The sequence below is a fragment of the Lycorma delicatula genome, chromosome 8 (genome assembly GCF_047948215.1).
Source record: "Lycorma delicatula isolate Av1 chromosome 8, ASM4794821v1, whole genome shotgun sequence".
NCBI lineage: Eukaryota > Metazoa > Arthropoda > Insecta > Hemiptera > Fulgoridae > Lycorma > Lycorma delicatula.
This window is the reverse complement of record NC_134462.1, coordinates 25,997,272-26,009,273: the sequence shown is the minus strand read 5'-3', so window position 1 is coordinate 26,009,273 and position 12,002 is coordinate 25,997,272. Positions and strand designations below refer to the sequence as shown.

The 12,002-nt window shown below is 31.3% G+C and overlaps 1 protein-coding gene across 3 annotated transcripts in view; it reads left to right on the top strand.

The window, feature by feature from the left end:
- LOC142329149 (uncharacterized) overlaps window positions 1-12,002 on the top strand; it is a 177,264-nt gene that overhangs the window by 130,463 nt on the left and 34,799 nt on the right. For all 3 annotated transcript variants that reach the window (XM_075373491.1, XM_075373490.1, XM_075373492.1), the window contains one exon: window positions 5,751-5,788. In XM_075373491.1, the coding sequence (XP_075229606.1) occupies window positions 5,751-5,788 (38 nt within the window). The remainder of the gene's footprint in view (window positions 1-5,750; window positions 5,789-12,002) is intronic.

Below are 12,002 nucleotides of genomic sequence, written 5' to 3'. Positions count from 1 at the left end.
TAAAAAATGTGATGATTATAAAAACAATATGAATGAAATGAATAGAAGATAAAAATCAAGATAAGTATTGCAGTATTTAACATTCCACTGAGGAAGCAAAATTTAGAAAAAATTAGTCCACAAAAAAGTAATAGAAAATGCATAAAACTAGTTAAATGAAAATGATCGATATCAAAACATAATGAAGCAAAAGAATCTTGCGAGTATTGCATATCCCAAAAATAAACTAAAATATTAAGAATAAGAATAATTATCTGCTGATTTTTATTTACTGTTTAACTCATCTCTATGAGTGGAATGAAGATGATGTCTGTCCTCCAATGAGGAAAGTGTAAATAAAAACAATAAACTATTAAAAGTTTTAACACATTTGGGAAAACCAGGTAGGTTTTAATGCTAATAGTTCTTCGATACTACCTTCTCACCACCATTTTATTATTAATAATAAATAATATGTAACACCTATTATCCTAGTGAACCAGAGGTGTAAAACATTTCAGGTATACTCCACTATATGTATATGGGATCCGGCTACTACGAGCCCCAAATTGACAAGATGGATGTGATGCAAAGAGACTTCTATAGTACACAAATTAGCTTATTACCTTTCCTCTCTCCCCTGATTACTACACGGTATCTATATGCAAGTATCTCTGATAATATTCAGTTAATTCAGATAAAATGAAAAGAGCTATTATTAAATGGCATTTCTAAGGAGATTTCAACAGTTACAGGAAATCTTCTGTACTTACTGAATTAATTCTCAGTAAAATTAAGAAAAATTACCAAAATTAGATATTTTATTTTACAGTTAATATTTTTATTTTCTATATTCATTCTGTGAAATTTTGAAAAAAATTTATCATAGTTTCTTAAAAATCCTGACCCAAAAGCTTTGACTGGGAATCCCAAACCATTGGAATGTGGACAATCAATCATTAGTTGACTTTAAAATCGGTCTTGGGTTCAATTCATAGCAAGGATGTGACATTTTTTCAGGTACTGTCTCATTCATATAATCCTCCTCACTAAAATACATTCCAATTTGGTTAACAATGTCATATTTTATTAAAAATAAATTGTTTTAAGCATAATAAATTTATGTATAAATATATGTTATTATTTTTCCACTACATAAGAAGAAGTAACCGATGCCAGGAAAGTATTACAATTTAAAAAAAATTACTTTAGAGTTTTGACTTCTTTCAGTTGATGTATAAACTAGTCATAGTTAACTACAGTGTGCGCTGCGGCGCTCCAGGGAGCCGCGGAGCACCCTATTCACAGGGGCACCCTATAATTATTAATTTAATGTTAATAAAGTAAAAAAAAGTAATGAAGATACACAAGTTTTATTTATTTTTATCTGTTACGAGTAGTCATTTTTTTACTTATGGTAGGGCCCGTGGAAAAATTTTAATTGAAAAAGGGCGCTGTGATTCGGAAGAGTTTGGGAACCACTGGTTTACTATTATTTATCAAATTTTATTAATGGATATTATGAATTTGCATCAGTATCATTCCACACGATGAGTAAGCAAAATTTTTTTGTTATTATTAATGATAATTTGTCTGTAGTATGATAACTACTTGTTAAATGCAAAGTGTAAAACTAGATTTAGTAGTTCTGTCCTGTACTTTTTGTGTAAATGTCCTGTACTGTTTTTGTAAATCTCATGCGTATCATATCAAATATTAGGATCTGATATCAAATCAATATTAGTAGTACTGACAGATAAAGTTGCGATTTGTACCGATGAATGCACCCAGATTTCTTGTTTGTGTACGACGTGGTTTTATGAAAGAGTTATAGTACTAGGTGAAAATTATACTGTTCAAAAGTAAATGTATAGAATTATAACATTTGTATGAATAACTTTTAGAAATAAATTAAACACTTATAACATTTTTTATACCGTTTAAACTCTGTTAACTCTGTATTTTCCTTTAAATTAAAAATTCTTCAGTTTTCCATTCTGACTAGCAGACAGTTTTTAAAACGCACAAAAAAATAAAAACAGAATTTTCATTTTATTTTTTTTTTAAAAAAGTTTGAAACTATAACAGTAAACATCTTACCTACCATGTAAAAAAATAATTTAATCTATAATTAAACTCTAAAAGATCGATTCTATTTATTTCAAAATTGAAATGTATTTCAGCAACCTTCATATTTCAAAAATGATTATGAAGAATTGAATTCAATATATTACAGAAATTATTCGACTGATTGACTTAAATATAACAATCTTCACTGGAATGAAGATGATTTTACTTTGGATTTTTTTATATTCTTAAAATTAAACATTTTTTACCCCCAGAAATGTTATTACCTATAGAAACAAAATTCCGTATTACAGGAAGATTAGGAAAAATATTTACCTACATTTTGAGGTAGATTTCAAAAGAAAGCTACCTATTGTAATGGGTACCATGATTCGCCTTCCGTAAAATTACAACATTTTTTATATATATTTCACTTTCTTGTGGACACGATAACAGCCGTAATTTTGCGACAATCACTTTCAAATTTATACGTAAAATATAACGACCCAAAATCTCGGTCGAGTTCATTAATGAGCAAAATCGGACCATTGGAGAGGAAATGGGGAGCTTTTTCGAATAAACAAAGTATAGCTATAACTTTCTTATTAAGTGAAATATCGAATTGTTTAAAATTGTTTAAGGGCCTAAAACTTATCTAAGTTAAGTTTTTTGATATCACCATTGAGATCAACCATTGGCTCTGGGGAGGGGGGGTAAAAAATGGGGTTTCGAAGAAAAAATAGATCATACCTCCCTTTATAGGTACAATATCGAATCGGTTTAAAGTGGTCGTTTGTTCTTTAAACATTATCTACAACTTTTGTCTTAAACAACTTTTGATATAACCAACCCTTACGGTAGGGGACGACCAAATGTTTGCTGAAATTGTAAGAAGATGGTGCTTGTCGTATGCTAAACATGTAGTATTGAGTAAACAACCAATTTCGTATTGAGTAAAATTGAAGTTTTTCTTAACTTTAAACTGGAACGCTTTTTTATCCCCTACTTAGCACCGGTGAAATCTACCTCCGTCTTCTGGCGTGCCGAAAGGTATTTTTTTTATTGTTATGTAAATAACTACCAGTACAGTCTGCTAATTTGTATCTCCAACACACTTATTCACATGTACATAACTAAGGAGAATGCGAAGAAAAAATTACGTGTTGTATATCTAAGATTCGTATTGTAGAATTTCTAATTGAAATTAAGCGACGATGGATAACTTCTTTACATTATTTATCTCAATCTACCGATATTCACGGCAGTCCTTTATTTTTAATATCGTCATCAACGGTAGGGATCGTTTACTATATTGTTTTTAACCGTAATTGTAATTAAGTTACGTGAAACCGAAGTTTATAATAGAGGTGTGATTTAAAAAAGTATCCAATCTTGGCCCATAAAAAAATACTTAACTCATTTAGTTCCGTGATTTGTCCTCTTCAAAGTGTAGGCCCACGCTTATCTTAAGCAATGTTGCAATTTTTGATTCTTTCCTAAGCCTAAAATTCCATTTATAGAAATAAGATTAAAGACGGATTCATTCATAGTGTTCTCTCATTCGGGCAAATCCTGTCAGTACTGGCTCTCCACCAGTACCGCCATGTCATTAGCAAAACTTCCCCCGATCTTTATTCCTCTTTTCCCATTCAGGCAGCGTTTAATTATTTTTTCAGATATGTTTTAAACAGTGTTGGTGACGTGCATCATCCCTACCTAATTTCCCTTCCAATCCCTGTTCTTCCTAAATTAATTATTATTTGAAATTTAAATACAACTGTCAATAGAATAACTTTATAATTTTCAAAATTTTACCATTTTCAGTTCTAATGTTATCAAATGTGGGAATTATACTTCCCGGAGCCCACTGGAGTTCCCAGGCAATAATAAAATAATATTTTTAAATAAGTGGGAAGTATACTTCCCAGAGCATGTTAAAGGGTTGTATAAAAAAAAATTAGCAATTACTCCTGTCTGAAGTCTATTTTTTGTCACACCCGAAATCACCATAGGAGGCAACTCAAACATTTTAAATAAAAAGGGTAAAATTGTGACAATTTTAAAATACATAAAAAAGAAAACATTTGATGTAAAATACTTCAGACTACAACTATGACCAAAATGGCTACTGTTTAGTATATTTCATTGAAGTGACCAACAATAAATCCCCTCCTCTCAAGTAGTATAGCATTTTTCTGTTTTCTACGATTCTCCTAAATACTTCATTTGTTGCCGTCTAACATTTTTCATTGTGTGCCACATCCACATCTCAAAAGTCTCAATTTCTTAAAAGTCTTTAATTTCTACTGTGCAAGTCAATCTTTAAATCTCTTTCCTTTAAGTGGAATTTAAGGTTAGGAAAGAGTCAAAAATCGCAGGAAACATCCGGTGAGTAAGAAGCCTGCTGAAGTCGATCGATCGTATGTTTTACTATGAATCTCTGGATAAGTAGTGATGTATGGTCTGAAACATTGTCATGATTCTCAAGGACAAACTACAAATTGGCAATAAAAACTACTACATAACTTTTCTTTGTAGTCTAAGAGATGTTGTTCGAAGCAAGAGATCTCAGCTTTTGGAAAATTCATCATAATTTATCCAGAAATTATTGGCAAAATATGGGATCAAACCAACTTCACCGGACTTTGCTTCCTGCGATTTTTTACTCTTTTCTGTGCTAACAATTCCCCATAAAGGAAAGACATTTGAAGAAATAATGTTACCTGTATCAAACAATATATATATATATATATACACAAAATTCTGTCATCAGAATTCAGTAACAGTTAACAAAAAATGATACTGTTTTTAGATAATCTTAGGAATGGATATAATATTTACAAAATTAGGATAATTCGGAGTTAGTCCTTTCTCTTAAGACAGTTACGGTTAGACTAATTCCTTGCACTTGACAAGTGCGAAGTGATTCTTAGTGAATCGACGTAGTCTGCGGGTAGGATCGGGTTTCTAAAGATTTTTTTTTTCTGAACATAGTAGACCCAAATGAAAATTTAGATGCTTCTTTTTTACTGACTTTTCGAAGAAATGTACGGTATAACAGTCGGTCGCACAGTGATATTGGAGGATGAAATTGATTTTTTTTTTACGTTGTATGGTATGAGGATTACGAAAATACCATTCAATTAAAGTGCAATTTCCTTATAAGCCTATATATAAAATTTGTGGCTCGAAAATGTACAAAACCATTTCATTGAAATTTAGATATGCTGTGGTAGAGTATCTGTAGTTGTGCATGTGAAAATTTGATGAAGACTAACCGAGTCGTTTTTCAGTTACGCTCAATTTAAGTTCGACAACAGACAACATAACCTCAATTTGTGGTTATGTTGACTTTGTATTGGTGTAATTTCATACAAGTTTATACAGTGAATCATGGTGGTGAGCGAGTTTAAACTTGCTTGATTGGAGGATCTCTTCTCGTTATTTTTAATTAAATTACGTTTTTAAACAAATAATATATTTTAATATTATAACGAAAAGTCGGTCTTCCTTTTAAGAATAATTTTAGTATGTATTGATTAAATATGCATTAAGTTATTATTCCTATAATAAGGATAAATAATTATATGTGAAATAAACTATATTGTATACGTACTGTTTTAAAATATATATTAACTACATACTTTTTTTAGTGAACTATAATCTGTAATAAATACCAATAACTATTTTGTTTGTTTTTTTAGGTAAGTTTCGTTTTCTGATTATTATTCACTTCTATTACGTAAGTAACATTTTAAATTAAAATTTTGATTTTATATTTATAGATTTTTAGTTTATGCAAATGCTTGTTTATTGATTTCTAAACAGTATTATAAAAAAAAAAAAAAATCAAAGTCGTTTTATTTTCTATTGATTTCTTAAAATAGAGGATGTGTTTTCAAGCAGGCATTATTTCACTTCCTCTGTTGTCAACGGATTAACATTCGGAGGAAAAACGTTTCTACAAGCAGGTATTTACTTATGACCTAGTTGCATTTATCTAGAGAAAAAAATCTTCGCATCGTGTAAGAGACGATAAATTGTGCTCTGAGTATAATCCATCGTTAATGCGTTACTAATGGTTTAGGAATAAAGAAAGAACGGTAATTTTTTTAAAATAGACCCCTGAGGGAGATCGGTAGCTGTTATACAAGATGAAACTCATAAGAGACTCTCATCCGAATAAAAAAGCCGGATTACTTATTAGTAATAATAATGATGATTTTAATAGTAGGCGCTTATGAGGTAAAAAAGTGAAATATAAAATGTGTTACGGGGGCTATAAGAGTCTGCAATGAAGTCGCAGATCGTGTGCTCTGGTATCTTAAAAATGTCCGCAAAACGAAATTTAGTCCTAGTTCCCTTGGTGAACTCTACTTCAGTTCATACCCCTGATTTTGGGTTAATTTACGGACTCCGGTCTGTTCTACAAGGGAGAGGCGGACAGACCTCCCTTGTTGATGCTCTAGAGAAACCTGTTGCAAGAGATCCATCAAGAAGAACAAATCTTAACTAATAAAAGAAATAAACTTTCTCATTAATTGTTGCAAAAATTGTCCAGGTTTTGAGAATTTTATGACTGGCAAGGATTTTTTTTTTAATTTTAGACCTATATGTTTGACATCGCATTTTTAAACATTCTCTTATGGCCATGCATCTCTCAGCCAACCTTGAAGCAAACGCTGATGTCCATTTTGATGGAGGTGTGGCTACTGGTCTCACCACAACTTTTTATTTAGTCATTTGGCAACAAAACAGGGGCAGTATGTTTATGTTGTTTTTGTGCGTGAAATAACTCGTCTAGACATTTTTAATCATTTTATCTCTATTCGTTTTCTGTCTCATACTTTAGCAATGGCAAAAGGAAATGTGTATTTAATGTTAACCTGCAACAGGAATACAAATTTTTAAAATTGTGTAATGACCGTAACAATGAACGTATTTATTGCACGCAATGTCCCGGAGAATTTTCTGTTTCACATAAAGGAAAGGGTGATATTGAGTACCACGTGAAAACAGCTAAACATAGAAGTGCTACTAATGTTACTGCTTCACTAAACATAAAAGATTTTTTTTAAAGCCAAAGATGGGAATAACAGTAACAGTGATCTGCTAGATATAAACTCAGTTTCAAAACATGACTGCACAACTAAACTGGTTAAAAAGTTATGTGACCCAAAATTTTCATGTGTTAGAATCACAACCAAGGCAATTATTGTTAACCTTATTTTGCCATTTGCATTTGATGTGTTGCGTTCTATGGAAAAAAAAAGTTGTACCAGTAACAATGGAGCTCAAACAGAAGTGAAGTAAAACACATTCCAATTGCTGTAAGATATTTGAGTCTGGAGGAGGGAATTCAAGTTAAACTTTTAAATTTCATTGAAATGTCAGTTTAAACTGCTCAAATTTTGACTCAGTGCATTTTGCAGTGTGTGAAAAATTACAAACTTGAAGAAAAGTTGGTTTGTTGTACTGCTGATAATACTAACAATAATTTTGGTGGTGTGATGAGAAAGGGGAATGAAAATGTGTTCAGAAAATTTCAAAGTGATTTAGATAGACCTATTTTAGGTATTGTTTGTCCAGCCCACATTGTACACAGTTCAGTACAAATGGCATGTGATTCTCTACCCCTGGATATAGAGGTTATTGTAATAAAAATTTATAAATATTTTCACATGTATACTGAAAGATTAAACTTAAAGATTTCTGTATATTTATGGAAACAGATTACAAAAATGTATTACTTTATAGCAGCACAATGTTCCTTAATCTGTTACCTTCAATAGAAAGAATTATTTTGTTTTTTATGGTCTAAAATCATACTTCTCTTGTGACAAATGCACAAAATTAATGTTTGATTTTTTTGAAAATCTGAAAAATGAACTTTTTTGAAATTTTTCTATGGTACTCTACAGTTATTTAATAATGCAGTTCAGAAATCTGAAGCTAATTCTGTCACAGCAACAGAAGCATTTCAGACATATTCTTAATTAATTTATCAACTTCAGGAAAGAAAAACCCACAAATTTATACTTTTGTCAAACAATTGCTATGGACTCAAAGAAAATAATGATGTTCAGGAACAAAAATTCTTCTCAAGCGTAGACAATTTTTATAATTCTAGTATCCAATACTAAGAGTTGTGAAGAACCAGTTTTGATAAAGTTAGTAAGTTTCAATGGATAAAATCTACGAAATGAAATTGCCTGGTCTGATCTAGAAGAAAGTGCACAAGTTGTTAATGAAATTATAAAAGTAAAAAGTATAAATTATTTGATTGAACGAACATTGTTGAACCAGGAAATTCAAAACCAAAGGGTAGGTTGTGGTTCAAGTTCTGAAAAAGTACCAGATACTATTGAAGAGAAGTGGAATGCAATTTTTAAGGCGGACTTAATGTTGCAATATTTCTAAAATGGTTGATTTTGCAATGTCTTTGCCTGGGACATCTGCTCTAGTTGAGAGTTTTTTCAATTATGGGAAGCATTTGGTTTGCAGAAAGGGGTCAACTTTCAGTATCTGCTGTTAAACATCTGCTAAATGTTAAAAATTAATTCAGAACTTACTTGTTATGAATTTTATGTTGTAATTAAAACAAACAAACCATTTCTGAAAAAGGTCATATCTAATGACAAATAAACTGAATAGATAGTTTAATGTTTCACTAAACTGTTAAGACTTAATTTCAAAAATATATCCCGAGTTGGACCCAGAAAAATATGATAAGCCTATTTATTTAACTTTATTTAAATTATCAGATTTAGTTTAAATAAGTTTTAATTTTTTCCATTTTCCCTAATCTAATATACATACCACATCTTATATGGTTAAAGGAATAATAAAAGCCTTCCAAAGTGAGGTTTTCTTTATCTTTGATGTCAATATATCGAATTGAATGCAGCCGATCAGCCAACCTGGAAAAGTGCTTTGATGTTATTTGTTTTATCAACCACTTGGTTTAGAATTCTGATTACCATGACTGTTCTTCACAATCATAATTAGCTATTCTTCAGGAAAATCTATGACATATTACTTTAAAGCTTCTTTTTCTGTATTCACTAAGCTCAGGAATCTACATTATTTACCATTTGTTTGGATACATTTCCACACCACAATAGAAATAAGATTTCATGTTGTAGCATCCATGGCGCGTTGAGATTTTTTTTTGTTAAAGAGTGAAATCTCTCCCCCGGAGGCCTACTATAAAACACTCAAAACTGTTGTCGACAGGGATCGACATTATGGAAATTTACTAGAAATTCCCATAGGGAGTGGAAAAGGGTAGTTTTTCAACCAATCTGCAATTCGATCCCTTACACAGTTGTTTTAATTATACCAGGCAACAGAGTATTATTTAATAAGTGCTATTTTATAAAAAAAAACCTTTGAGACCGACAAATAAATCGCGTAATAGCAATGTAAGACCACGGTCTTTTAATGCTGCGGTCAAATGAAAATCAGTAACTGTAGTACATGAACAACAGAATGTTGTTCTTTAAAGACCGTTCAGTTGAGACTTATCCTTCGCCAATATTCGTCGACGACGACCTATTAGAAAACGCACATCGAAATCGTACGTAAATCGATTCACCGCACTCTCTGCGAGTGGTCAGTGTTACACCAGCCCTTACACCCACTACCATAACGGGTACAGACTCAGTATTTAGGTTACCCATAAAAAGTGCCCAATCCATTCTACCTAGACCTGATGAAGCATTATCATAACAAACCCATTTCATTAGTAGATCTGATTTTACCTAACCATTTACTGTCCTGTCATTTCAACACTCAACATTTCCTTGCCTAACATTTACTTGCCTAGTATTTTGTGGCCTAGTATTTCCTCACATAATTATGACATCGTAGTCATTGAATTGAACATTTGATCAGCATAAGGATTCATACGTTTCTATATGGTTTTGCTAATAGGTAGTTGTTGTCGAATAGAGGTGAAGGAATACGTCTCACTCAAAGGTCTTATTATTAAGTCTTTCATGCTTCAACAACTTTACGATGTTGTTAAATGTATTTGTAGGATTTAATGCTTTTCCCCTGATATCCGGCATCATTAAATGAGCGCCGGTTATCTTGAGTACTTTCCTTGGTTGTCCTCAAATCGCTGTTATACGATTTATCTGTTGATCTCAAGCCTGGATTTTTATAAAACAGCAATTGTAACAAAAGAGTATGAGATAAAATTTGCTCCCATCGTCGAATATCGTATACCATATTAGCTTTCTCAAACTTTATAAACCGTACAATCCATAGATTGTACAATCAGTAGAAGTAAATAGTATTTTTACTCCAATATATAAAATGTCATATTACAATTACTTATAAATTACAATAAGTTACGCAATATGTTTTTTCGGTTTTATAAATCTTATAACAACAAATTGTCGAATCGGGTATTTAATCTTCATAAGCATTTTTTAAATACCCTCCTTATATGGTTTCACAGCTTCCTCGATATTAGTTAGGATTTTAAATGCAACATTTTCGTTGCCACAACTTGGACAACCAAGTTATTACGTACTAACTAATAGTACTAAACAAATAGTATTAAAACAAATACTATTAGTACTATTAATACTATTAGTACTAACTAATAGTATTAAAACAAATTTAAACTAAAGTATTAACCTAATAGAATATTAATAATAATAAAATCTGAACAATTAGAATGATAGACTCATGAAACAAGTAAGAAGAGTGGAATGAGAACAAAGGTGTGCGGGAATCCTATCGAAAGCTTTTAGAAATGCACAAAAATTTACAGGATCGGTGGGAGAGTAAAGTGGAAGGCCGCTGCAATATAGGTTGATGAAGACTAACATTAAGAAAATAAGAGAATTTTTACTTAAATTATGACCGTTAACATAAAAAAATCTGATATGGTCACCACATGACTTCCTTGTACGCCTATTAAATTACATTACGCATTTTTTTTTTAGTAAAAAGTACATAAAATTTTATTTCATTAATAACTTCTGATACTTTTCATTTTTTTTAATATTATTATTGAATATTATTTATCGTAATTTCTTTTTTACAATCAGGTAAATAATTATTAATAAATCAATATATTTAAGTTAAAAAAAAAGGAGATGAAGTCGGATTTGAACCGCTGTGCCCGTGTAAGATTCAAGTCTTAAAAATACGATAAGTTTATTTAAAAGAAACATAAAAGTAAAAATAATTTAAAAAAACTAGGTGGGAGAGTAAAGTGGAAGGGTGCTGCAATATAGGTTGATGAAGACTAACATTAAGAAAATATTCCAGAAAGGTCTGAAAAAAGAATAACCTGAGAAAATGTTTGCCATCAGAATGGAGACACCAGGCGCAAAGAATATTGATGGCTTCTTAGAGGACAACTAAAGGCTGAAATCCAGGCCCTAATTGAAATGGACGTATTAACCTAATAGAAAGTAATATTAATTATAATAAAATTTGAAGTCTTAGAACGATACACTGATGAAACAAGTAAGAAGAGTGGAATGAGAACAAAGGTGTGCGGGAATCCTATCGAAAGCTTTTAGATATGCACAAAAATTTACAGGATCGGTGGGAGAGTAAAGTGGAAGGCCGCTGCAATATAGGTTGATTAAGACTAACATTAAGAAAATATTCCAGAAAGGTTTGAAAAATAACGTGAGAAAAGTTTTGCCATCAGAATGGAGACACCAGGCGCAAAGAATATTGATGGCTTCTTAGAGGACAACTAAAGGCTGAAATCCAAGCCCTAATTGAAATGGACGTATTAACCTAATAGAAAGTAATATTAATTATAATAAAATTTGAAGTCTTAGAACGATACACTGATGAAACAAGTAAGAAGAGTGGAATGAGAACAAAGGTGTGCGGGAATCCTATCGAAAGCTTTTAGATATGCACAAAAATTTACAGGATCGGTGGGAGAGTAAAGTGGAAGGCCGCTGCAATATAGGTTG